The 27860-nt window shown below is 45.5% G+C and overlaps 1 protein-coding gene across 2 annotated transcripts; it reads left to right on the top strand.

Annotated features, from left to right (window-relative positions):
- The first annotated feature begins 337 nt into the window (after positions 1–337).
- On the top strand, positions 338–27547 carry prrc2c (proline-rich coiled-coil 2C). Of its 2 annotated transcripts, none has more exons than XM_088004861.1 (34): positions 338–711; positions 5225–5394; positions 6121–6295; positions 6435–6544; positions 7240–7365; positions 8328–8635; positions 8721–8800; positions 8934–9070; positions 9175–9262; positions 10652–10817; positions 10910–11519; positions 11591–11763; positions 13063–13330; positions 13560–13770; positions 13860–16325; positions 16841–17004; positions 17114–17268; positions 18371–18770; positions 19120–19205; positions 19291–19485; positions 19570–19827; positions 20432–20524; positions 20617–20718; positions 20806–20977; positions 21761–21985; positions 22053–22174; positions 22804–22958; positions 23043–23274; positions 23351–23461; positions 23545–23739; positions 24260–24360; positions 24765–24891; positions 25413–25655; positions 25757–27547. In XM_088004861.1, exons 2-34 carry the CDS (start codon positions 5280–5282, stop codon positions 26009–26011), a joined length of 8424 nt encoding a protein of 2807 aa, XP_087860987.1. In that variant the 5' UTR covers positions 338–711; positions 5225–5279; the 3' UTR covers positions 26012–27547. The 2 variants fall into 2 exon arrangements, with proteins under 2 accessions (XP_087860987.1, XP_014847783.2); XM_014992297.2 differs by having other exon boundaries at positions 21758–21985.
- Positions 27548–27860: the final 313 nt, after the last annotated feature.

Below are 27860 nucleotides of genomic sequence, written 5' to 3'. Positions count from 1 at the left end.
TCAAAAATCATAATGGGATTTATCATGCTTTAGTGGGATTGTTGGGACAGACCTTCAAAACCAATACAATATATTTTTTGCTGATATTTTAAACTCTGTGTGATGTGCTTTCTATACACATAATCCCGGAAAAATACTATTTTTGCTTCACAATGAAGTGACAATAAATTAATTTGTTTGAATATGACTTTATTTTATTTGAATGAATGCTTCAAAGAGGAAGCTTACCCGATATGACAGCAAACGTAGCTAGCTAGACATGTTTGAGCTCCAACGCAGACTGTTGGAAGCTCTTAAGGGGGATAGCAGACGATAAATCTGGCAACAAACGTCTGCCATCTTTGATTTTTTTGGGGACAGGCCGCGGCGCGAGCGGGGCCTCACTCAACCAGAAAAACGGTCTGGCACGAGATAACGGAGCCACGGGACAACCGGGAATACAGCGCGCCGGCTCCCGCTTCAAAGGCCGAGCACACGAGGACAGACGGGGGGCTAGAAGCGTCGGAGGACGCACAAAGCAACCAACCCCCCCCCTTTTGCATGTGGACAGCGGCTTGTTGGCAGCTAGCGACCAGAGCTAAACAGAGCTAGCCAGCTTTTGTAATCCGCCGGCCAGACAGACAGTCTTTCACCTCCGATCAGGCCGAAACCGGATTTTTAGTGGTGGACGCGAAACATTGCAGAGGACAAGGGACACAGCGGCGGTGGCAGGTGGGTCTGTGTTTAACGCTGGAGTGTGTGGCTTCCCTGCGCTCTCTCTCTCTCTCTCACACACACACACCGCACAGCGCTAGCTGGTTAGCATACGGACGGGCTGTGAGTGGATGTGATGGCGACCAGTGAGGAAACGAAACTACGCTGAACGATGCGAGCTTGTGGCCTGCTCTGTTGCAGCACCACGTTTAGAACCATACATGTCGGGTCGAGCTGCCGAGGACACTACAGCACCTTTTACGTGCAGCTTTTATTGACTTAAGCGGTGGCATTTGCTTCGTTTCTGGTGTATTTCTGGGCGAAGAAGGCCCGTACCCCCCTGCCGGTATGAGCCACCCACCCTGCCCGTTGTTTGACTCATGGAAAAGGATGTTGACCCATCAGCGGCAGTGGGTCTGAAAACTTAAAGAAAGCTGCTAGATATACTTTGTTCAAGCAGCGAAACCTGTGGTTCTTATTGGTTTAGATTGAATTGTGAGTAACTTATGAATTAAGTCAAAATGGCTTTTTTTGGTGAAACTAGTAAATGATTTTATGGGTTTTGCTTATTAATACACACTAATTGATGAGCAGAAAGCTGTTCAGATATCGATTGAAGCTTTGATTGTCGATCGACTGGTCCGACATATGACGGGGCTCATGGAAAAGTATGGAAGTAGTTACCCAGGTCTGGATCAGCAGGGGGAAAATCAAGATGGGTTGAGGATTATTAAGTCTAACATTTTCCTAAAGTTGCATCCATCCATCTGAACACTCATCAGACTTTCAGCTCACCTGTACTGACATCCAGCCATCGATCTGTCCCATCCATTCCTCCATCAGTTTGTCCATCAGTCCAGCGATCCACCCATCAATCCACTCGTCTGTCCTGCCATCTTTAAACCTGTCGACTATTCACTTCTCCATCCTTCTCTCAAATTTTCTGTCCTCTATCATCTATTCAGTCTGTCCATCCATCCTTCCTTTCTGGTCCATTTATCTTTTATGGTATCCTTTCATTCGTCATCATCTTTCATTCTTTTGTCCTGTTCACGCGGATGTTTGCAGGTGCCAGATTTAAAGTTTGACCACTGTTGCAGTAGCTTCATAAAACTAAAAGTAAAAGCGTTTGCGAACCAGAAAGGTATGGAGTCTTCTGACAAATGTGTGAGAAACAAGGATGCCTTGTTGGACAAGAGGGTTGATTTATTTATTTTTTTGTAATAAATGAATGCTCAGGAGTCATACTTTGATTTCCTCTGACAAGAATCAGACATGGCTGAAGTCTGACTTTACATTCTACTTTCTACACCTAAGAGGCGTTAATTAACACTTGTATTTGCACTTGTAAACTTAAATATATCCACTTCCCTTTAAGGCTGACAAAACTATAGTTTCTTTGACGGGACAACCTGATTTGAACCCCAGTAATTTGACATTATCTCCATTGCAAATCCCTCTTGACGACTGTACGGTCTGGAAAATCAGGGTGGTTGCAAAGATGCTTAAGCCTTCTTCTGGTATTTAATTGAAAAGGAGATTGGATCCTTGCTGTATCTGTTCATCGTAGCATTTTCTTTACACAAGATTTCAATTAGCAGTATAGGAAACCATTATCGTCAGGATGTTTGGTTGTTCTGCATCAGCGAAGGAGTAATTGTTTTAAAGAGCATGCGGCTCAACGGATGCCTGATTTGTACAGGTCTTTAATTTTAATCTCGAGCCGCACAGTCGCTCCTGCGTTTGCCGAGTTGTTGGATGGAGTTTGTCTGTCCGCACTGTAGAAAATGGCCGTGATTAAGATGTTGCTTGATGACATCTGGCAACCACGGTTGCAGCTGAGAAGCCAAGACCGGCCGTCCTAATGCACTTGGAGACGGATCTGCGGACTTTAATGGTCCGTCTTTGTCCTAGTCTTCCTGTGCTGACCTTTCATTAGGGAGGAAATTAGTGAATTCCTCAAGGGATTTACTCTGATTCATGCCTTTCGAAGGTGTTGCTTTCTGAATGTTTGATCCTGCCACCTTTGTGCCTCTCTGTCATTAGCAGTATGTCTGCATTTGCCCTTTTATTTTGTCTCTGAGATGAGTGATTTGTCTCACTGTAAATTTCCACATCAAACCGTTTACTTTTCCGTCTTGTTTTTAGAGCATTTGGTTAATTGGGATTGAGAATTTTGACTCATCTTGTCGTTTATAGTAAAAAAAAAAAAGTGGGATTTTTTTTGCACTTTTCCAACTTTATTTTATATTCCCCCCCCCCCCCCCGCATTTTGCATCACACACTTCCACTGATTGAAATATTAGCAGCAATAGTTTTACTGGAAAGATCAGTTGCATGTACTGCAAATTCAGTTTTATGCTTTTGACATTTTACTGACTGGTAACATCTGTTTGCTTTTTCTCTTGCTTTCCTCTCGCTCGCCGATTCCGATTACAGCCAAATTCCTTAAAAAGAAACTCCTCTGCAGACATTTCTGTTCCCGTTATTAAAGGGAGAGGTGTGAACATAGTGGTGCTCTGACTAGGGCTGAAACGATTCCTCGAATGATTCGAGTACCTCGATTACTAAAATTCCTCGAGGAAAATTCACCTGCCTCGAAGCTTCGTTAATTTATGTTTTATTAGTTAGCGCACCGTGTTCCGGCCGGGACTTCATTTGCGTTGCGCGTAGCTCTCACTTCCGCCTCTAGTTGTTGACAAAAGCTAAGTCTCAGCGGCATAAAGTCCAATCTTCAAGATTGGCCCGTGGGGATTTTATTGATTGATGATAATGCCCGACTTTTTATCGTTTTTGGGGAACCAATAAGCATCCTTAAAATGACTGTGGGAATGCCTGGAGTACGGCAGCATTTCTCCTCCGGGGCTGCTGGTTGAAAGCGAACGGCGGGAAGAGCGCTGAGGTGAGCGGATAGCCTGAACAGGGCGGGCGGCTGAGTAGCTGATGCTTACCGTGGAAATGTAGCTTTACCGACGAACCGCACAATAAATTTCATATCCCGGTCTGAAGAAACGGGTGGCGGAGCGCATCGTACATGGCTGGTAGATGAGTTTCTGAGTGTGACCAGTGAAGGTGTCGTAAATATCCCGTATTGCTTCCCCCCGTGTTCGTCCCCCGGTCTAACGGTTCGTCAGTCCGCTGGTCTATTTCCTCTCCTCCACCCCATCTTACGTTCGTTCATTCGCCCTCTCCTCCCACTCCAGGCGGCATTTCCCGTATTTTCAAACCCAAAGCGTAACAGGTTAGGTGGCGAGGTGAGTTTAATTAATCTATTAAACTCACTGAAGATGAATACATAAACTAAAAGCTGGATTGTAGACATTTTTTATAAGCATATTTGTGAGCCTGCCTCTTTGTTATTAAATTCAATATAATTTCAGATTTTTCTATAACTTTTCTTCTGGTTAACTTAGAAAGTGAGCTATTATTGTTACAGGTTAGTTTTCTAAACTACAAAAAAGCAACTGTTAGGGATGCTCAAATATGAAAAATTGGACTGATATTGATATCTGATAGTAACACCGGTATTATGCCAGATTTACCAATATTTCATTTTAGAATTTTTTTTTATCCGATTACTCGATTAATCGTAAGAATAATCGATAGATTACTCGATTACTAAAATATTCGTTTACAACAGCCCTAGCTCTGACACAAGCTCTGCTTTTTTCTGTTTGATGAGACGTTATCTGCAAAAATATCAGTCGTTTGTTGCTTAAAAAGGTGTTCTATGATATAAAAGATGTAAACAGGGTTTTTTTTTTTTTCTGACCCTTTCTTCCATAGTTCCTCGTAAGAAAAGACGAGGACGAGTCGAAGCAGGAAGTCGCCTCGGCTGTAGCTAGAGTAAAATTACCTTCGTTTTAAATCACATCATTCCCACTAAAAAAAAACCCCATAAAATTTTACTTTAAAACGGAAACGCAGGAATTGTTCGTACTACTGCTAAAACAATATATGGTTGGTTTAATTATAATTTTGCTGAAAAATTTGATACCCAGACTCGATCTAAAGGTCGGCTGCCTGGTCGAAGCTAAATGGGCCTTTTATTAATACGGTAACTTTGTGAACCTTTCTTGTTAGAGAGATGTTCCTTCTGCCTGTTTAAGGGGCGAGTTCAAACATTTAGCCCCGACTGATCGGAGCTGTCAGCTCTTTTCAGCTTAACACACACTTCAACTCGCTACAGCGGTCACAAGGTCTGTTTCACCAATCCACTGTTAATAATAAATGACCTCTGTGTTGCTTGGGAAAGACTGCAGTCCCAAAATGTGCTTTGTCTCTTATCTTAGACGATCCACATTTTTAAATTCGTATTCTAGACTATAAGCCTCGCAACATTCCCTTCAAAGACCGTATTATTGTTTCCTTCCTGCCGTGTTGAGATAAAACTGAAACTATGAGTGAAATTCACCTTCTCTTGTAATGTCTGTGTTTAAAATCAGCAACAAAGCTCAATATTGTAAAAAACAAAACAAAAACAATCATCTTCTGCTCCATTTGAGATGTTTTTTTTTTTCTCTTCATGCAGGAGGCTGGTTCTGGGGGCGAGGCCAAAGGACCAGACTCAATGAGTTTCCAGCGAAATGTCAGAGAAGTCAGGGCAGAGCACCAAGGCAAAGGATGGCAAAACAAAGTATGCAACCCTTAGCCTTTTCAACACCTACAAAGGCAAATCTCTGGAGACCCAGAAAACTGCTGGTAAGAGTCGGCCGTCATTTGCTTTGTTTTAATTAAACAATGCTGGTTTTAACTAAGCCTGTAACAATTAATCACCTAAATTAAAATGAGCCCAATGATTTCCATTCTGACATTTTTTGAAGGGCAGTTTTGTTTAGAGAGACTTCATGATCATTTTTTTAAATTATTTTATTGTGTGTAATCTTTTTTTGCCTTTTTCTTTATTAGGTTTGTGTTTTATTTAAAATGTCTTCCTGTTCCAGTATGAAGATTTCTGTACCAAATCTATGAGATGGTGAACTTGCATTATTATGCCATTATCTTTATATGAGTTGAATATATTGTCTCAACACCACAATATTATTGTTTATCACAATAATTTCTAGGACAATTTAGCATCCAGTTATACTATTTATAACTAGTATAACTACTTATACTAGCTATAAGTAGACTTACCTACTTATAACTAGTATAACCAGTGTTAGACAGGACATTAAAATCAGCTTTTTGGACGCAGCATATTTGATATTTATGTTGTCGAACCCTAAAGAGAAAATTGTGAAACTAGTTGTTTTTCGTAATGGATTTTTAAGGCCCTGTTTTGTATAACTGAAGGTCAAAAAGCTTCAATTGGCTGATCAGTGATTTTTCATTTTGAAAGTCCTGTGTCGACCTTTCGTTTTTCTGAAAGCCGTATGAAAGCTTCTGATATTGATGCTTTTCTTATGTCTGAAATGTTCCCTCCAGTGGCTGCCAGACATGGCCTCCAGAGTTTGGGCAAAGTTGCTGTCAGCCGGCGCATGCCCCCCCCAGCTAACCTGCCCAGCCTGAAGGCGGAGAACAAGGGAAACGACCCCAACGTCAACATCGTCCCCAAAGACGGCAGCGGCTGGGCGTCCAGAGCCGAGGCAGGAGACGAGAGGTACGCTTCTGTTTGCTTTGGTTAAAAAAAAGGAAAAAAAAAAAAGCTGAAAAGGAACATAGCTGATAATGGAAAAAATAAAAGGTGGTGATTTAATTAAAAAAAACAATTAGCTTAATAATGCCATTATCTTCAACAGGCAGCAGGAAACACCCCCACCCCAAAACAAACCAGCACCACTCCAGCCTCAAGAGCTCTCTACCGGGGGAAGCCGCTCCTGGGCAAACAACAAGCAGCCACAGCTTGATGGTAAATATTGTTCCCATCTGCTCCCAAAGTCTTATCTCTACTTTTAACTACTTAAAAAATAAAACTTTCTATGTTTCAGCTTCATCTGTTACTGTTAAACACAATACAAACTCTCTCCATTGATGAGATTTATTAAGACCGAATTTGGTAAATAACCTCAAATGTGACTTTGGTTTAATGTTAGCAAAGTTTTTGCATAAGAGCTTCACACACTGCCGCCGCCATGTTTCCCAGTGTAGCCATGGTAACATGCACTACTCACTTTCCCAATAATTTAACCCAAAAGTTGCATTTTTAGATCAGGTGACTGGACAAATTTCTCCGTTTCCTGACTTGTGGGGAATACTAAACTGGATTTCTTTTCAGTCACACTTCATTTATTAAGCCTTATTTCTTTAAAGTTTTCGACTGATTGTCTTCTAGCTGTTCTCTCGTCTGAGTCGTAGATCTCTCCAGATTTAGTCATTAAGAGTTTCTCTTTAAAATTTTTAACGTGTGCCTTTTGTTTGACATAACATTAATAAGACTTATTTCTGTGATTGCAGTGTGAAAAAGTTTAAAATGTTTGCGTACATTTTGCTAATTCTGAATTAAAATGACTGATTTGTCCTGTTTTCTTTGGTAGCAGCTTTTATTCAGCTCCATAATCTGTCAAACCTTCTAACGATATGCTTTTTTTTTTTTTGTCGTTGAAGGATCTCCTCGCGTAAGCACCCAGTTTCATCAAGAGTTTCCCAGCCTGCAGGCAGCTGGTGAAGCGGAGAAAGGCGATGGTCAAGATGAAGAGCCCTATGGACCAGGCCCAAGCCTCAGACCACAAAGTAGGGCCACACTCACACACATAAACACGAGGCTGTGTTGGACCAAATGGTTTAAAGAGAAAGCTTAAGGAAGAGGGGGAAAAAAAGAGTAACCCCCCTTAGAGGGAAAGTCTTCAAAGTTCAGCTTATGTTGTATTTGTAGCCCAGATGGAAACACTAAAGTTTTGTTTGAATCACCTTACAGAAGAAAAGTCTTTCATTCCTCCTTTGCGCATAAACAAACTTTGGCATGTACTGTAATTTATGAGATTTGTAATACCGTCTTATTATGACTTTGGCATTTTTGTTTTACTTTATTCCTTATGTGACGTTTAACAATCTCTCTGAAATTCTAAGGCTTGTTTCTAGTTGTCAGCTGTTTCAACTTTTGTGCTGAAGTTGTTTGTGGAAGATGATTGAAACACCAGAGTGGATGTTTTTGAGTTTTCAGACCTTATTCCTTGTTCCTTTGTCTTGGATATATGGTCCGTTTCGTTCATTCTTTACTCGCCCGTCTTTTAATTTCTCCATGAAATAGTTCATTGTCTGTTATCTGTTCATGGCGTTTTATCAATGTTTACATTTTTATTTGTTTTTGATCCATCAATCTGGCCATCCTTCCTTCCTTTCAGACACTTCCATAGCAACTGTCAGGATAAAATTTGAGAGATTAAGTATAATGTATCAAAGCAAAGGACCTTTTATCTGCATACCACCAAATTCCATCAATGTACAAATATGTTCATTATTTAACTTTAAGAAGTACTAATGCAATGCAGAGACAGCTATTTACTATATTTTTACTAATATTTTGCGCAGTTTTATCAATGCATTCTGCCACATCCGGCCCTTTTGGGGTCGTTCCTAATCTTGATGTGACCCGGAATGAAAATGAGTTTGACGGCTTTCAATTAAACCACACATTTCAACCCTGCCTCACAAACAGGAAATGTCCAACACCTCCCTCCTCCTTGTTATTTCAGACGTTGGCAGTTGGCGTGAGGGCGGAGGCAGGAATCTGAACAGTGCGTCCAGCCCCCCTGAGATGGACGCCAAGCCTCAGGAGGAGGGCAGCACGAGCCTCGGTACCTCCACGCCCCCCGCGGAGGCTGAAGAACCCGGCCGAAACGCAGCAGGCGACGCTCAAAGGGAGAAAAGGGAAACCCGAGAGAGGTTCCCCCCCCCTGCCGCCGCTGCCGCTTCTCAGCCTAAACTCAACGGGGGGCAGCAGCCTCCTGCAGGGGTGCCAACCCACTTTGACCCGGCTTTCAGGAGCATGATGCCACCTTATGTAAGTCTCATTTTGGCAGCAGAATCAGTAACTTTTTGTTTGTTTTTACCCTGTATGACAATGTTTGTTGTTGTTGTTGTTGTAGATGTTCCATGCCTACCCGCAAATGTCGTTTGCCCCTGGACAGGGTAACTTGAGATACCCTGTTCCACAAGATGGGGGAAAGTGAGTTTTTTTTCTATTCAGAATCATTTAAATAACTTTTAATAGTTGCACTAAGATGGCACAATTAATTAATCTCCTGCTTGAACCAAAATATATAAGCTTGTTTCTGCTTTACCCCCCGTTGGATCCTCAGGGGTCCTCGTTCGGCCCGCCCCCAGCAGCCGCCCCCCCAGTCCTGGCTCCAAGACCCCGACAGACCCTCAATCATCAGCGCAACAGAACTGAAGGAACTCGACAATTTGGACACCGACGCCGATGAAGGCTGGGCAGGTCAGTAGCTCCGGCTTGGTTTGTTTTTACAACTCGTTAACCACATTTAGGCAGATTAAAGATCATTTCAAGTTTTAACGGATTGCGTCCTGTGTGCCGTTCAGGAGCTCAGATGGAGGTCGACTACACCGAGAAACTGAACTTCAGCGACGACGAGGAAAACCAAGCTGCTAAAGAAAAAGGAGAAAACTGGTGAGGATTTGAGCCATCTTTTCAGTTTTTTTGTTTTAAACTTCTTGAGCTTGCTTCTGCCTGTAACTTCAGCAGCAGGTGCTTTAAAGAACAGAAAGCTTTTAGAGACTTGAATCTTTCTCCAACCTGGAAATGTGCCTGAGAAGAAGAACAATGCAGTGAATTACAGGTCCCTCTCTGGAACTACTCTACAGTAAAAGCTTTTTTTTTTTTTTTTTCCTGTCTGAATGCTGGAGACAACTCACTGTTTGGTAATTAATTATTTTAGAGTAATCTTAACCATTTTCTAAGCTTTCTGGAGGGCTTTCAAATCTGATTGTAAATGTGTGATTCTTTTATTTTTGGAGAGAGCAAGGCCAGATTTTGATTTGACCAGTTTTAAACATGAGTACTATCAGGAGCAGCATCTGACATGAGAGAATATTTTAGAGATTTTCATGAATAACTTGAACAAAAATACAACAAAATATACCTAAACGTTCAGAAGTTATTTCAGAACAACCCCTCTCTTACCAAAAATGTAATTTAAAGAGGGTAGACTTTTTTTTTTTTCTTTATAGCTTTGTTATAATGTTATTTCCTCATCTAAAACACACCGGTAGTGTCGCTTTGATTCCTTCATGCATGTTTGAGGAATCCTTGAATCCCCCGTGGCGACCATTCAGGTCTGCAAAGCGTTTTCTCTCACCAAGCTGCGCCTGTTTCCACAAAGCTCCTCCCTGGAGCTGCGGTCTCCAAGCTGAGCTTCCGCCTCACAGAGCTCCCCTCTGCTCCTCCAGACCAGCCAGCAGCAATTAGCAAACATCTGATGGAACTGGGTGTCTGCTGAGCGCATCGTAGGAATTACTGCCGAGTCCAACTCTCCCGAGTGTTTGTAACTTTAAGGGTAAAACTTTGTTGTGAGGTGCTGAAGGCAGAGTGTTGGAAAGAGCAGTAGCCTCTTAAAGAGACGGAGGCCCAATTTCAAGGAGACAAACTTATTTTAGGTTTGATGTCTGCAGCATTTTTATAATAATTGAAGCACACTTAATTACTTGATTGTGCTATAAAATGACACAAAGTGCCTGGAACATGCACAATACCACTCTTAAAACATGTTTTGAACTTCCACACTGACATGGCTTTGTCACCCATAGCAATGACCCCACTGTGATTTGGCACACAGAAAAAAGGAGATGACCAATTACCAGCTCATCACCCTAGAAATCTGCATATTTCACTAAATTGCTGCAAACTATCAAAACCTAAATGGTGTCTCAGGATTTTCCATAATTACCAGAGACTTTTCAGCCACAATATAAAGTTAATTGTGTGGTTGCATTTGAAGCTTCAGAGCAGAGATTAGTGAGAAGACTGTCTAGTTGACTGCTTCTTTAATGATGTTCTCAGGGAGTGGATGAGAGCTCGAACATCGGACAATCAAGAAGGCTGGAAGGAGGGACCTGAAGACTGTGGGGGCTCCAAGACCTCCTGGGCCAACAGCGTTGATCCTAGAGCGCCCTCACCTGGCAGTGTGGGGCAGTACAATAAATCAGCTGCTTCACAGGACTACCAGGTAAAGCATGTTTGGATTGCATGAGCCCACCGTGAGGTGCTCACTCCTCCTCAATGGTTTCTCACGCTGTGTGCGTTTGATTTCGTCCGTAGAGCGGCGCTCGATCCGTCGGCAGCGGCGCTCCACGGGGGAACAAGCCGCAGGCGACTGTCGCACCAGGAGCTGACGAGGATTCTGACGCATGGCGACAGAAGCGAAAGAAGCAGTCCGAAGTCTCTGAGGCGGTAGAGCGAGCAAGACGGAGGAGAGAAGAAGAGGAGCGGCGCATGGAGGAACAGAGGCTCGCTGCTTGCGCTGAGAAACTAAAGCGTCTAAATGAAAAACACCGACAGGCTAATGAGGGCAAACCAGCCGCTGGCGATCAGACCACTAACGAAGAAGCGGGAGCTACTGGGGAGGAAGTCCTATCGGCATCTGTCCCTGCGTCCAGCCCTGTACCAGCGGTCCCAGTCCCACAGCCAGAGCTCCCAGTTGTTCAAGCTGAGAGGGAGCGAATTGAGAGAGTGGAAACAAACGCTGAGGAAGAGCCTGAGCTGGCCCGTCAGGCCAGTCCCCCCATCCAGAGACCTGTAGCTGTAGCCCCGGACCCTCCAGGCGACGGAGAGACCTCTCTGACCGAGGTCGGACCCTTGGTGCCGGAGAACCAGACCGATCGGGCCGCAGCGCCCATTCGGGACTATTTCAACATGGAGGACAACAGAGGTAGGCCAAGTCCTATCAGATGTTTTAATATTCTGGTTCCTTCCTGGTCTTAGGCTGTGATGTGTTTGCAGTGGATGAGCCCCACCTGTCCCTGTCTCACATGGAGCCTCCTGGAGGGGACGAAGTCTCCGTCGCCCCTCCACAGCTGGAAGGAGAGGCAGCTGCTGCTATGCGTCCCTCTGTCATCTCAGGCTACTCCAAACAGTTTCAAAAGTCTCTGCCTCCGCGTTTCCTCAGACAACAGGTAAAACTGTCTCAATCAGGCGCACTGATTTCTTCAAGAAGATGCAGTAATGACATTTTTATTTGCTGATAGCTCAAGATGTGGAGAAGCTGTTTTAAATTTATGGTCACAGGAACTTTCATGATTCACTTCTTTAATAATTGAAGAGGGTTGAGTGAAGCAAGGTGATGGTGGATTTATTAGTTTTTGTTTAAGCTTTCATCCTCAGAACTGATTCCTGTTTCTCATTAAATACTAGAAAAACTTTATATTTTTCCTGCAGTGAGTCATCAATGATTATGTTAAGAACTGTGTGTGAGAACAGCTGCTGAAGAAAACATGATCTTATTTTAAAATGGTAGAGCTGACATTTTGAAATCAACTTCATCTAATTTTAACTACTTTAGCATTGCATAAAGATTTCTTTGAATTATCTCCCCACTGACACTGAAAACCTTTGTTTCTGTATCGGATTATTCCCCCCTGCACCTAAAATCTCCTCTAGACGCACCCCGCCCCAGCATTTCTGTCCAGCAGCATTTCCAACCCTCACAGACTCAGTGGTTAATAATTAATGGATTGATTGTTCTCATTACTATTGTTTTCTGTTTGAGTAATCTCACTTGGGCGAGCGTTTTCTAACATCCACACTACAAAATAAGTAATTAAAGTATTTATGATTCATGCCTATATTAAATCAGCAACCGTTACTCAGACTGCAATATCGGTATTGTATTGGAAGTGAAGAAGCTGTAATGGGGCGCCGTAGCAGTAGCAGTACCTTTTACAGGGAAAAAAAACAATCAGCAAAATGTTGGCATTGTAAGGGTGCAGCAAACAATCTCTTGCAGATTATTTTTACATGTTTGACCAGGCTTGTGAAGCTGTTGATGTATTTAAGTGAACTGTTCTGGAGCAGAGTTATCAAATAAATTTGTAATTCAATACTTTTATGTGTGCATTTAAAAGCCAACGTTTTAAGTCAATTTAGCTGTTTTTCTTTATCAAATTTTTACCGACTGATACTAAATTTCAGATATCTGCATTGGTTTCAGAAGTGGGAAAAAAACAGCGAAAACTTTCCCTCTTATTCATACATTTCTAAAGTTATTGAGGAATTGTCAGATTTATTAGATCACATTCATATGTTAACATATTTATCAACTCTCGGCATTATTCAGTGGATTCCTACATTGTGTTGTTATAGTGATCTAATCATTACAAGGAAAGCCTCATTTTCTTTACGATAATTTATACTTGTCTGTCGCTGGTGAAAATGGATCAGTGTGTTGTTAAAACGTTAAATCTTTGTCTCCCCAGGAGCAGATGAAGCAGCAACAATGGCAGCAGCAGCAGCAGCAGCAAAGTGGAGGTACTGTGTCTCCATCAGGTGGCAGCAGCGTTGCAGCTTCCCAGCAGCAGCAGCAGCAGCAGCAGCACCGCTCCATGTATCAACCTATGGGCCCCCACCACCAGCACTTGCCCTCCATGGGGTTCGACCCCCGCTGGCTCATGATGCAGCCCTACATGGACCCCCGCATGATGTCTGGACGCCCCCCTATGGACATCCCTGCAAACATTCACCCTGGTGAGGCTAAATAAGTTTGGAAAAAAATGGCTGAAAAATGATTTTTACATAGCAAAATGCCACAACAATGAGATATTCCGCAAATTCACATAATTTTGGTAATCCTGACTTAAAGGTGTGTGCACAATTGTCCGACGTTGAGGGAAGAAAAAGGCAGTCTGCCTTGTCTTAGAGTAATGATGGTTGTCGGATCAGCTGAGCAGATTTGCTCTGCTCTCAACGTTTTCAGGGCGAATGCCTCAGAAGCAGATTGTCCGCAGAGAACCAGGTGACAACTCCAGTTCCAGCTCCGATTCATTCGACCACCTGTCCCGACCAGTTCGAGACCACGGCTTCCCCTCCGACTCACGGATGGTATGGGGTTCGGACCCGTACCCTCCGTCAGAACCGTTGCCATCTGTAACTCCTCCTAAAGCTCGTGAGGATAACAAGGAGCAACGGTATGGCAAAACGTTTTGCACTAGAGCTGTTAGTTTATCGTGACAGTGTGGTGAAAGCTTGGTGAAACAGACTCTCTTCTTCTCTTCAGGATGGACTCTAGTTTGGATCTGGACAGGGGTCTGCCAGCTATTTACGCTCAGGATCACGGTGCGGCGGACTCTCTGAAAAATAATTTCTTTCGGGACTCGGATTCCCTGTCTGCGTTTACTCAGGGCCCAGAGGATGTTCCTGGGCCTCTAGATAGGGCGCCCGTAAGCTCGGCCTTTGACGCCGATGAGCGAGGCCTGCCTACTGGGGAGGAGGTGGAGGCCCTTGGTCACGCCATGCTCCAGAGAAGTGTCTCTCAGGGTTCCAGCCACTCCATTAAGCTGGATGAGCCCAGGTTTGACGGGTTGCCGCTAGCAACAAAATCACTAGAGCTCCAGGACGCAGGGGAGCGGGCCGCTGATAAGCCCCAAAGCGAGCTCTACTCCCAGGCTGCCCTTACTAGCAACAGGGCGACTCCTCCAGCAGATGGATTACACAAACCGGAGAAGCTCCCTCTGCCAGCTCCCAGCAAGCAGAAAGCCGAGCTGCGTTGGGGCGGGAGATCCGGGTCTGGTCGCAGAGACGGACCAGGAGGAGAGAGACCTGTTCGCAGGTCGGGCCCCATTAAAAAGCCCGTCCTGAGGGACATGAAAGAAGAGCGGGAGCAACGAGAGGAGCGGGAGAAGCGTCACGAGAGAGGAGACAGGGGGGATAAAAGCGAGCGGTCCAAAAAGGATCAGTCGGCCAAAGCTCCGTCAGCAGCTGCAGTGGTGTCCGAAAGCTCTCGAGCTCAGAGCGATGGGAAGAGGGAACCTGCCGAGGCAGACGAAGCCCCGGCGTCCCACCATAGGGCCAGAGACTCTCAGCCTTCCTCGGGGGTTCCTACCTCATCCTCTCAGGAGGAGAAAGCGGACAAACTGCCCAGTAACGACAAGCATCCAGAACCAAAACTACCCAGTCGGAAAGAGTTGCATCTTCCTGCGCGTGCCTACAGAAGAGAGGAGAGGGAGAGGGAAAGGGAACGGGACAGAGACCGGGACCGGGACAAGGAGGCCGACAAGGAGAGGGAATGGCCCATTGACTCCAGTTTCAAAGGACGCGGGCGAGGGGAGTACTACTCCAGAGGACGGAGCTACAGAGGAACTTACAGCGGGCGCAGCAGAGGGAGTCGCGGTCGTAGCCGGCCGGAGTACCCCTACCGAGAGCCGCGCTTGCGCTCTGATTTACCCTCCGCTGGAGGCGCCGCTGCCTTTCGCAACAGGGAGGAAAGCGAAACACGTAGCGAGAGCTCAGACTTTGAAGTCATTCCGAAACGAAGGCGGCGGCGCGGTTCAGACACGGACTCTGAAAGCGAAGGCGGGAGAGAATCAGCCAGCGACACCGGGCCCTCCGACCGGGAGCCGAGCACTAAACCTAGCCGTCCGCTAAGAAGAGATCTCCCCGGCGACGGGCGTTCAGGACCCCACAAGTTGAGCTTCGAGCCGCCTCACATCGGTGAAAAAGGTGGAATGAGAGGGGATGACGACGGCCGGCCCAAACCAGGGTTTCTTCCCAAAGGGGAGCCTTCCCGGCGAGGAAGAGGAGGATTATATAGCAGACGAGGCGGCACAAGAGAGCGTGGCGGTCCTCGCTCAGCCCCCCTCAGAAGGCCAGGACCCAGAGACTCTTCCTCTCAGTGGCCTTCCAAACCGATGGAGACGTTCAGGCCGGAGGACACAGAGCCTGCAACAAGGTACAACAATCCCCCTACTGACCGTCGACCCCCGAAGTTGGAGGGAAAGAAATTTGGAGAGGTGGCTCCTCAGGGCAGCAGAGAGCGGCCTCGTCGATCTCGACCGGCCCGACCCCCGAGGCAGGACAAACCTCCTCGTTTCAGGCGCTTGAAAGAGCGGGAGGCCGGCGTGTTGGGTCCCGGAGATCCTGCTACAAGTCCTTCTGCGACGTTGGCGTCTGTGCCCTCTTCAGCCACCCCAAGTTCTGCTCCCGCTCCAGCGTCCCTCTCTCCAACGATGTCCAGAGCTCCAGGGACTCCTCTTACTGTGCCTTCAGAGGTGGCAGCCACCACATCTGCACATGACCAAACGTCTCCTGTCGAAGCCTCCCGGCCTGAGGCCAGCAGCCCCACCATCACTGCAGTGGGCAGCAAGTCCCCCGACCTGTCCAACCAGAACTCCTCGGATCAAGCCAATGAGGAGTGGGAGACCGCTTCCGAGAGCAGCGACTTCAACGAAAGGAGAGAACGGGAAGAGAGGAAAGGAGCGCTGGAGGCTGCCAACGAGGCAACCACCGCCTCGGCCCCAGCACCCACTCCCTCTCAGGGCACACTGACGCCCAATAAGAGTCCGCCGGACGGAGGTGTGACTCCGAAGCGAGAGGGGTCCCAGGCAGCTAAGAGGAGCTTCTCAAGTCAGAGGCCCACGGAGAGGCAGAACCGCAGAGGCAACAGCGGCGCCAAACCGGGCCGGAGTTACGCAGGAGGCAAGGGGGAGAGGAGAGGCGGCGGCGGCGGCAAGGCTGGCCGTAAAGGGTGAGTCTCAAACAAGGGGCCTCTGTCTGCTGTCTCTCTGTGTTCTTCCATTAGCATTTGCACAAAGAAATGGACTCGATGAAACAGTGTGCCACAGACTGAGATATGGAAACAATAAACCTTTGTGAAATTTGGCTACATGATTGAGATCAGCGCTGACTACCGCAGACCAAACCCAAACATCTGTGGGAGGGAGAATTTGATTGGAGTATTTTCCTAAAAAAAAAAAGAGATTATAGAGCAATATTTGCATTTCCAGACTTTATATAATATCTAATTATCCAATAATAATCCAAGTTTTGGCACCTTTTACATTAAACCTGTTGACTTAATACTCTGTGAATCATATTTAGTGACATCTTATTTACTTGTTTTGCTTATTTTATTTTATGTTAGAAATTATATAAGAGCATTCCTAATTCTTGGTGCATCAGCCTTCTTCCAAAGTAAATTACTACTGTAAAAAATATTTACAGGTTTATCTTATTCTGAATCTTTTTTTTTAATCTGATCAGCCCTCCAGCCCAGCAGAACTCCGACGCATCAGCCCCAGCATCTGGAGGAACCTCTCAGCGGGCTGCCAAAGAGCAGCCTGCACGACGCAAGGATGAGGCCAAACAGACCGCCAAGAAGCCAAAGGAGAACGCTCTTTCCCAGTTCGACCTCAACAATTATGCAAGTCAGTAAACACTGTTTTTCAACCGGCTCGTTCCGTTTACCAGTAAAATAAGCATGCTTTGGATGGATGGATACACAAGGGCTCAAAGGCATATTTCTGTTTATTGCAGGTGTTGTGATTATTGATGACCATCCTGAGGTGACCACCACAGAGGATCCACAGTCCAGTGCCAACGACGATGGTTTCACCGAGGTCGTTTCCCGCAAGCAGCAGAAACGGCTGCAGGACGAAGAGAAACGCAAAAAGGAGGAGCAGACATCTCAGGTAAGGATTCTCTGAAATATTAAGAAATGTCTGGATCTAAATTAGATTTCATAACTTTAATTGAAGTTTCCAGAATTTCTACTTTTCTTAAAGGATTTGTTTTTACCATTTGTCATCTTTTCTTAGTTTATTTGTGTGGGGGGGGTTTTGGGAGGGGGCGGGGAGGCTTCCTGACAAAAATCCCACTGAAAGAAATAATCCATGCAAAAGTCAAACATGGGCCTGTCACTGATTAAACGTTTAAATTTGGGCTTTAAACATGAATTGTAGTTTGTAAAATTGGTCTAATTGAAATAGCCAAAAAGTACAAAAAATTTTTTGCTCACTAAGAATCAAAGATTACAAACTGCCTGAAAGAATCAATATTTAGTGTACAGCTCAGGTGTCAAACTCCAGTCCTCAAGAGCCGCTGTCCTGCAACTTTTAGATGTGCCTCTGCTGCACCACACCTGAATAGAATAATTAGGTCATTAGCAGGACTCTGGAGAACTGATCTACACAAGGAGGTAATTAAGCCATTTCATTCCCGTCTTTTGTACCTGTGGCACATCTAAAAACTGCAGGACAGCGGCCCTTGAGGACTGGAGTTTGACACCTGTGGTGTAGGTTAATGCAGTCAAGATGTGAGAAATGTGTTATGGATATTAAAATGCATCACAGCTGAACTCAGGCTTAGATCCTTTAAAACAGTGGTCCCCAATCCTGGTCCTCAAGGCACATTGCGCTGCATGTTTTAGGTGTATCCCTGCTGCTGCACACCTGGGTTAAATGAACAGGTGATTAACTGGCTTCTGCAGCAATTGAAAGGATGCAAAGGAGGTGATGCAATCATATGAATCAGCTGTGCTGGAGTCCAGACCTGTCAGAACATGCAGGACAGGTTAGTCCCTGAGGACCAGGGTTAGGGACCACTGCTCTAAAACACTGTTAATCCAGGTGTCCAAGTATTGTGTAGCTGTATAAAACCCAGCTAGGTATGCATTTCAGAATGCTGTTTTTTAAAAAAAAAGTAGTAAAAAGCTTTTAGAAATAGATTCAGAAATTTGTAGACACTTTGATATCATCATCAAGCCTGAAAGTAAAGTTGCTGCTTCTCCTTCAGAACTGGGGTAAGAAAGGCTCAGGCGAGAAGAGCAGAGGAAGCGGAGGAAAGCTGCCACCAAGATTTGCCAAAAAGCAGTCGTCCCAGCAGCAGCATCCTCAGCAGCCGTCACAGCAACAAGCGGCTCAGCCTCCTGCAGCCTCGGCGGCCTCTACCCAGCAGCAGCCGCCATCGACTGCTTCTGCTCCGCAGCATCCCCACCACGCTCCTTCACAACCTGCTGCTTCTCCTCAAACTCTGGACGGACCGCCAGCTCCTCTACCCTCCATCTCCACGGCGACCGTGGAGTTCGCCTCAAAGAGCCTCCCCCCTGCGCCTGCACAGCCGCACAGCGCTCTCGGTACAGAACTGTGGGAGAACAAGGTGGCAGGCTCCACTATCCTTACTGATGTCAAGAAACGTAAGTGTTGCGGATGAAAGTTATCGATTAGTGAGTTTATCTGAAGTTGATTTGTCTTATTGATCAAGTCAATTTTTTTTTTTTTTTTTTGCATTATGCTTTTATTTCACCACATCCTCGCGTTCGTAGCACATGAGTAGTTTTTGAATGAGAAGTTGACGCTGCTCCATTTTGCATCTCGGCTCAATGAGCGCTGTGAAACTTAACACTTGTCAGGTGTAAATATTAAATATTAACTGACAATCGTAACTCGATTATTTGCATCTCTTAACTGTGAAGGTTTTACTTTTCTGCTGATAACAGGATTTATCAACACAGCATGTGTGAAATGTTGCTTTGTTTATTCCAGTGGGCCCCATCAGCCCCCCACAGCCGCCCTCTGTGAGCGCTTGGAACAAACCTCTAACCTCCTTCACAGGCACCTTGTCGTCTGAGGTAGGTTGAAGAAATAAGCTGGTTTGTTCGGACTGGTTCTTCCACCTGATATTCCTCATTAACATGCCTCTCCATCTCCCTGCAGGGTGGGAAGCCTGGCGCTGACGGCAGTGTGGAGTTGGGCATAGACAGTATTCAGTTTGGCGCCCCGTCGTCTGCAGGAAGCACCGACAGCGACGGAGGACCGGTACTGTTGGAGACGGTCTCTGAAAGCAAACTACCTGCTCCCAAAGAACAAAGACAGAAACAACCTCGAACCGGTCCAATCAAAACCCAAAAGGTAACCCTCGATTTCCAGGTGAATAATGTGGATTCATATCGGTCATCTGTTCCCTCCCTTAACATCTGACCTGTCTTGGTTAAGCTGCCCGAGATGGAGCCAGTAGAACCCAAGGAGTACAAGCCGGGTCCAATCGGTAAAGAGCGCTCTCTGAAGAACCGCAAGGCCAAAGACGCGCGTGGAGCCGAAGCCGAAGGGATGGAGGGAGGAGTGACTGGAGGAGGGGTCAGCAGAGCCACGGACTCCAGTCCCCCCACCAGTGACACCACAGTGCCAGAACTGGGAGGGGACATTGAGGGGATGATCACAGTCCCCTCAGCAGAGTACACTAGCAACTCTAAGGTAAGTAGAGCCTCTGTTTACCTAAAATAATAAATACGTTTAGGGTGCATTCACGCCAGCCCTGTTTAGTCCGCTTTAATCAAACTCTAGTTCTTTTGTCTGGACAGTTTGGTTTGAATGTGAAAGCAAACTCTGTCTCGGTCTCAGTTTGTATGCATATGTGGATACAAGCAGACTGGAGACTACTTCAAAAGCAGGAAGCGAACTATAGCACACGGCATTCTGGGTAAATGCAACCAAAACAAACGCACAAGCTTGGTACTAGTGGGAGAAATGACTTGTGGTCGTTTACCAAGGAGAAATCCTACAAAAGCTAAAATCTGACGCTACTTCATGTTTTACATTTGGTGAAGAAGAAAGTTGTTCTCATGTCGTCTTCAGAGGTTTTTATTTCCTTCAGTAGTTGTTGGTGCAACACAGGTGAGGGGGGGACAGGTCTTTCAATTAGTTTGGATCATTTGCCACAGTGCAGTATGAAAGAGAACCACACCGGCTGAAAATGTAACAATGTTGCAGCTTTGGTCCACAGTCCAAGTCCACCAGACTATCAGGTGTGAAAACGCCCTCAAGTCGTTGAATCTTGTTTCACTTTTTGTCCTCCCAGGAGTCTGTCACCGACTACACCGCCCCCTCTTCTTCTCTGGCTGACAGCGTTCCCACAGGAGGCAACAAAATGGAGGAGAGCTTAGTGGCTAATGTGGGTACAAATCCTTTTTCCTGCACACATTTTCTCAAAAAAAAAAAGTATAAATATTTCAGGTAGTGTATTAACTCCAATTTGTTTCCCAGGTGGCTCTCCCCCACTCGCTGCCCCTTCCACGCAGAGAGACCCTACAGCAGAGCTCCAGCCTCAGCACAGTTTCTCCTGCTACTGTTGACCTAACACTAAAGGTAAGGCAATCATTTTGGCCTCGACCAGGAAACGATTTGCTCTCTAATGAAATGTCACAGAGGACTTGCTTTGCTGCCCCTCTTCAGATGGAGTCGGCTCGGAAAGCTTGGGAAAACTCCCCGAGTTTGGAGAAAAGCTCCCCAGTCACCTCCTCTTCCTCGCCCATCACTTCCTGCGCTTCCTCGTACTCGTCTTTCTCCTCGGCCTCCATGCCCCAGATCCCTGTGGCTTCTGTTACCCCCAGCACCTCACTGTCAGGTAATGAGTCCCTCACAGTGCCTGGTTAATGGATTCAGATGGAGAAGCTCATCAGAGCTAAACACAGGGAAATTAGCTGGAAAACCCTAAACGTACAGCTAGAACTATAGAAGAAAGCATGTACTCTTGTTAGAATAACAAAGTCTAGTCAAAGTCCTACATCCCTAAATCCATTTAATTATGTGAAAATTAGTCTAAGCCAGTAACCTTTAAAGTCTAAATATCACTTTTGTTCTCCAGATGGCAAAATAACTTTTAGAGCTGCAAACGCCATATGTGAATTTTTAGACAAATATCTGCGTTCATAAATTTCTTGTCGTGTTTAAAAAAAGAAACGGTTTCATTTCTATTTGTAGGATTTTAAATAAATACAAAATAGGAGGATATCTTTTTGTTTTAATCATAGATTCCAACCTAATGACAAGGAAAACCCATCCTTAAACATATTATTGGTACTTTTGGTGTCATTCCTTGTGATAATTCAATGCAAACATTGAAGGAAAAAATAAGCGGTTTAATAGCTGCACTATTGCATATGTATTTAAATACTTTAACTGGTTCCTTTTAGTTTTTATCCAGTTATTAAAAGCCGTTGTGGAAGATCCAAAGAGCCGCTTGTGGCTCCGGAGCTGCAGGTTGCAGACGTTCTCCGTCTGAACTGAACCGACTGAGCTTGAGCTGCTTTGTGAAAGAATGGGCTGAGCTTTCATTCTGAAGCTGTGCAAAAAAATAAAAAAGCTTTTCCCTACCTGTTAAAAAAAAATATATATGTTTTCCAAGCAGCGGGCTCCGGTACATACACCACCTCATCTCTGAGCACGAAGACCACCTCGGCCTCCGACCCTCCTAACATCTGCAAGGTGAAGCCGCAGCAGCTGCAGGGTGGGAGCCTGTCCTCCTCCACCAGCAGCAGCAGTAGCAGCAGCTTCTCCCAGCTCGGCTGCGTGCCCCCCCTCCTGCCTCAGCAGCAGCAGACGCCGCAGGTGTACGTCTCCCAGGCTGCAGCAGGTGAGAGAAACTACAGCAGTTTGCTGCATATTGGGTGCTTCTAGTGACCAGGTGATTGCTTGTTCAGGTTCTGCAGCTCAGATTCCAGCCTTCTACATGGACACTAGCCACCTCTTCAGCAACCCGCACCCCCGCCTGGCGGGGCCTTCGCTGGCTCAGCAGCAGGGCTTTCAGCCCGGCCTCTCGCAGGTGGGACTTTATCACTTCAGTTACAATGCCGAAACGATGAAGCGTGCTGAATCAGTTGTTAAAATAATCAACTAATTTAATAACTAACTGGAGTATACAGACAAAGCTGTGCGACAAATGTATAAATTTTCCATTTAAGATAAAAATAAAAATCTAACCTTGTCTGTAAATATGTTCTACTCAAGCTCTGTCTCATATTAAGCACCTTGTGCAATCCATTTACTAATTGGTTAATCAAAAAATAACCAATTTTTTTTTCTCAAGTGGTTGAACAGATTAGATTATATTGAAAAAGTTGAGGTTTTCACATGTTGGAATTTTTTTTTTTGCTGCAAATGCATCCTTTGCTACAGATGATTAAGCTTATGCTTAATCATCTGTAGCAAAGGATGATTAAGCATAGTGTCTGATTTTAGTGTTTGAAAATAAATATTTCAAACACTAAAATATTTTCTTATTTAAAAAAGGAACTGAATTATTTGCATCTTTTATTGTGTTTCTAATATTGTATAAAAAGACTCGAGTGGTTAAACAAAACATCTGCAGAATGTGCCCTTTTTTTTTTCATCCAGAACAATTGATGTTTATCTTTGACTAAAATAACTGATGTAAACATGTTGCTTCCATAGCCAACAGCAGTGCAGCAGATTCCCATTCCCATCTACGCTCCCCTGCAAGGCCAGCCTCAGCACCAACACACCCACCAGGCTCAGCTCGGACTCGGCACCGGTCCACCGGTTTCCCAGCCGCAGGACCTGTTCAGCTCTTCGCTTCAGCCCTACAGGTAAAAACCCGCTCCTCTCGAGTTCAGGCTCCTCCAGACTTGATCGTCTCTGTCGTCTGATCGCTCCGCTCCGTCCTCTCCCAGGTCGCAGCAGGCGTTCATGCAGGGTAACCTGTCTCAGCCGTCTATGATGGTCTCCGGCCCGTCCCTGCACAGCTACCCCGGAGTCCAAGCTCCCGAACTGGGCAAGCCTCAGTCCAGTCTGGCCTACCAGCAGCACTCCTCCACCCAGCACATTCCCATTCTGTTTGAGCCGCAGCTCAACCAGGCCTCAGGGATGGGAGGCTCCCAGCTCATCGACACGCACCTGCTGCAGGTAAACCTCGCCGTGTCGCAAAGCTGCTGCTGTGCGTCGTCGCGTTCCTCCACCTAAAGCGTTGCTTTCTGCTCAGGCTCGACAGGGCATGAATCAACATTCGAACATGTACTCGGGGCAGGTGCAGCAGCACGGTCAGAGTAGCTACTACAGCAACACTCAGTCTCCCAGCTCTGCAATGCAGCAGGTAATGCAGCTATAAACTGATCCGTTTTGTGTCAGATAAGCTGCTACGTTTCTTTTCAGGTCGTTAATTTCTCTGTTCTGCAGGTGACCGTCCCTCTGCCGGGCTCCCAGTTGTCTCTGCCTAACTTTGGGTCAGGGGGAGGTCAGCCCCTGCTGGCTCTGCCCCCTACTACTCCCCAACCCCAGCCTCCCAACATCAACCGGCAGCCCCCCGTTTCTCAGCCCTACCGAGGCATCATGGGTCCCAACCATAACATGATGCAGCCACCGACCAGCAAGGTGCTGTTCTTCATATGCGTCTCGCCCTGCAGTGTCTGCACACCATTAAACAGTCTTAGTCATTGGAAACAATAAATTGTCCTTAAATACATTAATCCCTGGTCTTAAATGCAGGGGTAGCAGAACTATTTAATCTCGTATTGTCATTTTCGGTTTTCTTGCAGGACTTTACTGTGGTAGATCTCTTCAGTGTGTTCTGTGACTCGATGCAATAGCCACTACTGCTAACCAGCTGCTAAGACGGCCTTGCTAGCTAGCTTTTTTTTTTTTTATATTCTCAAAGTTCAAATTTATCACCAGTTGGCTGGATGATGTCTCTGTTAGTCGTTGACTTCTGTTGCCAACCCAAATGATTTATTTAGTGCGATTCTTCTTTTGTATATCTCTTGTACACCTGTGATACGGGTCTTAAATTTGATCCATAATTGTATTAAAAAAATCTTAAATTTCAGTTGGTGAAACTTGCAAGTACCCAAGTTTGGGCATCAGGTTAATGAGTTTCTGTTTTTTCTTTATGCAGATGGACATGGATCTCAAACTCTTTGGCAGCGGGATGGACGTGAAGCCTGGAACTCCTCCGGTCAGTGGCCGGAGCACCACACCCACCTCCAGTCCTTACAGGTAATCATCTTCATTTTCCTGTGGCTCTGGAGGATCACACCTCCCTTGGATTCTTGTTTTCATGAATCCCCTTTCAAAATAAATGACCTTTATGACATGGCTGTGGTCCCTCATTTTTAATCTGAATTGTTTATGTGACGGCATGATCTGCCAAAAACACTGACCTGAAGCAGCTACAGGCCTCACATGATGCAGTTTTTCCTTCATTTCAAATGGTTTGTTTTAAAGATTGGAGGAAGTGGGTTTTAACTTAAATTGTAATGTGTTTTTTTACATGTAAAGAGAATAAAAATAAACTCAGTTCGTGAGCAACAGAGCCCTCACACCAGACCAGTGAAAGCCTTTCCTCTGCCTTTGTTTTGCTTTTTGTGTCACTTTAATGGTTTCCTGTCTGCGTGCTGCAGGGCCAGCTCCACTTCTCCCAGTAGCCAGTCCAGTAAGATGAACAGCATGCTCTACCAGAAGCAGTTCTCGCCCAGCTCTGCAGGCATGAGAATGACTCAGCATTTCCCTGGCCAGTTCAACCCACAGGTAACACATTAAATAATATGGATCAGCATATTTGTGTGTTTTTATGCGTGGGCTAGTTAAAAAAATAAATGGAAACAATTCTCAAGAGTTATGATTGACTGGTATATTTCCCCACCATATTTCTGAAAGCTTTAGCATCTCATGATGCATTTGGTGTGTAGTACAGACAGTTAATGACCATTAGATTGACTTTTTATCTTCAGAGGTGGATTGCAGTCTGGTATTGTCAAAATGGAAATCTAGAATAAAGGCCTGCATAATTATGTGATTCTAAATTAAATTGATTGTGCAGAATGTTATCCGCTCTTTGTAGCGTAGCAAGTAAAACAAGCTAACATGAGCAAGGTTGTGATTAGATTTAGTCCCATGATTCCTTGAGTTTTGCCAATCAGAAAAAAAGCCAAACTTGTATTTCTTGCATACAAGGGAAATATCTGATTGCCTTCTTTCAGCCAGCTGACTGGCAGTGCTCTTCACCAACTGATTCATTAATGTCAGCGTGTTTTTTTTTTTCTTTTTAGATTCTGTCTCAGCCCAGCATCGTGTCTCCTCTGATTCGCCCTCCTCACGCAAACTCCTTCGGTGGAGGCGTTCAGCGCTCACCCATGGGTCCCCCCATTTCACCCAACATGAGCGGGGGCCTCATGCCCCACCCGCGGCCTCAGCACCCGCAGCACAGTCAGCACCCTCCCCGAGGGCCTCCCGGTTCTTCCCTTCCACCCAGAGGCACACAGGCGGCTCTGAAGGCCGAGCAGGACCTCAAGGTGAGGCGCTCTTCTGATTTTTTTTTTTTTTTTTTTTTTTTTTTAAACGAAGCGTAGCTCTGTCCCGAATGGGTTGATTCATTTCCTCGTTTCCTCTAAAGGCAAAGCAGCGAGCTGAGGTTCTTCAGTCCACTCATAAGTTCTTCTCAGATCAGCAGCAGCAGCAACTGAAGGCGCCTCCGGTCAGCAAGCCTCGGCTCGACCAGGGAGGAAAAGCTCCGCTCGACCCAGCAGCCTCAAACCACCAGGCCGGTGGCGAACGGCCAGACGCAGACAAACCCCCCGTCTCCACAGCCAAGCCCATCCGAACTGGCCCCATTAAGCCACAGGCCATCAAACCAGAAGAGGGCAAATAAAGAGACGACTGAACATCTTGGATGGAAGAGAGACTCGATCCCCCCCACCATTTCCGCAATCACAGCCTCATATCAGCCCTGGAGGACGGTGTGGGGGAGGACGACGAACCGGTTGGCGTCACGAACAGGAAGCGCTGTCATATACAAGTGTAATCCTCTTTCCCTCTCTCCCTGCCTCACCTTGCTGCAGGCAGGGTGACTTTCATCACACTTAGATGCTGATAAAATTGCTGCTCAAGTTGTTCCATAGAAATCCACCATCTGACTGAGTTGGAGAGAAATCTGAGAATTGCTGCTGAGTTAGCCATTTTTATAGCAAATTTTAGTTCTCCCCTCCCCCCAACCCACCTAATAGCTTGACACATTATTGAAGAAAAATGTTTTTGTTTACAAGAATAAAGAAATCAAATTTGTTTTCTTAAGATATCATTTATTGAAGCACACCTTCTTGTTTGACCTGTCATAACTAATCCAGAAAATTTAGTGCTGAACGGTTGGAACATGTCGCCGCAGGAAGACATGAAATCAGAAATAATGTCCTTTACTTTTATCGGAATGGAAATGTGAAAATCTGCAGCATTTGATTGACTGTAATGATTTTCTTGATTTGTGAGCCTTCTGCTCCTGCCTTCTGCTCTCATCTCCTTACCTGAGAAGAGATAGTGAGTGCGTGTGTGTATGCGTTCAACGGGGGAGGGGAAAAGCATGGTGCCGGTGTTTTCTTTTAGCCAAAGATTAAAACGGCACAGAGGTGACATCAGAACCCTGCAGGGTCGCTCTTTCCCGCTGCAGCAGTTTGCGTGCAGGACGGAGTCGGCAACTAGGATCGTTTATTTACAGCTGCTCTGTTGTCGGAGCAGTCCTCCACACACAACCTTGCACCGCTTTCACACCCATCCCAGTGTGGTCACACAAATACTCGTATACACACACCTCACTGTAATTAAAAGGAAAAAAAAGCATCCAGAGCTGCTGCTAATGACTGATTTCAGTGCCCTTAGCTAGTGTTTTAGCAGGACAGGGCTGTTTTGAGGAAATGAGGCAGAGTTAACTTTTCTTTTACTTTTTTTTTTTGAGCGTGCATGTTGACCTTCATAACGAGAAGGAACAGGACGAAGAACAAGGAAAAAAGATTAAATGTAAAGCCACAAGTACTAAAGCGGTTGTGCAGAAGGACACTTGCTGTTTCGTTTTGTCTCTACTGATGAGAGCAATCAGCGCTGTTTTCCGTTCTCTGCCTCAGTCCTGCCGGCTGTCCTACCCGCAGCAACGCTCTCATCCGGGGGGCTTGCAGACACGAGACGGTCCTTCAGAAATGTATAGTAGTATGCACCCCGAGATGGCGAGGGGACTCCCTTCACATCTGCCCTAGCTGGGGGGAGACTCCTTTATTTGGAGAATAGAAGAGGGAGGGAAGGTAATGACTTTTTTTTTTTTTTTGTTGTACAGGGGTTTCATCACTGTATTAAGATATGTACGGTCTTATTTACATTCTCTTGGTTTGGTTACAGAAACTAATAAAAATAATATACTGTTCAGATTTGTGTTATGTTCTCTTTATTAGATGTTTCACACTTGACCACAAGGTGTCAGTAGAGCGCCTTTATGTCACATCGACATGCATGTCGTGTAGTGATGCGCAGAGACTGGGAACTAAAAGTGCTGTTAGTATTTATCCGGGCTTAGGATGGGATGACATGAATGCCGTTTTGTTTTTTTCCAAAAATTTGGATAAATATCTTAAAACATAAGAGGAAGGAAAGATATTTGTATTTTATTTTCTATATGTTGAGAGCTTCTTTCCTTCCTGACATCGTTAATATTTTGAGGCCCGAGCAGCTTAACGCTG

This window comes from Poecilia mexicana, unplaced genomic scaffold, assembly GCF_051168715.1.
Source record: "Poecilia mexicana isolate PSO_F unplaced genomic scaffold, ASM5116871v1 scaffold_4, whole genome shotgun sequence".
Classification (NCBI taxonomy): domain Eukaryota; kingdom Metazoa; phylum Chordata; class Actinopteri; order Cyprinodontiformes; family Poeciliidae; genus Poecilia; species Poecilia mexicana.
Note: the sequence above shows the minus strand (reverse complement) of the source record. Positions and strands in the feature narration are given on the sequence as shown.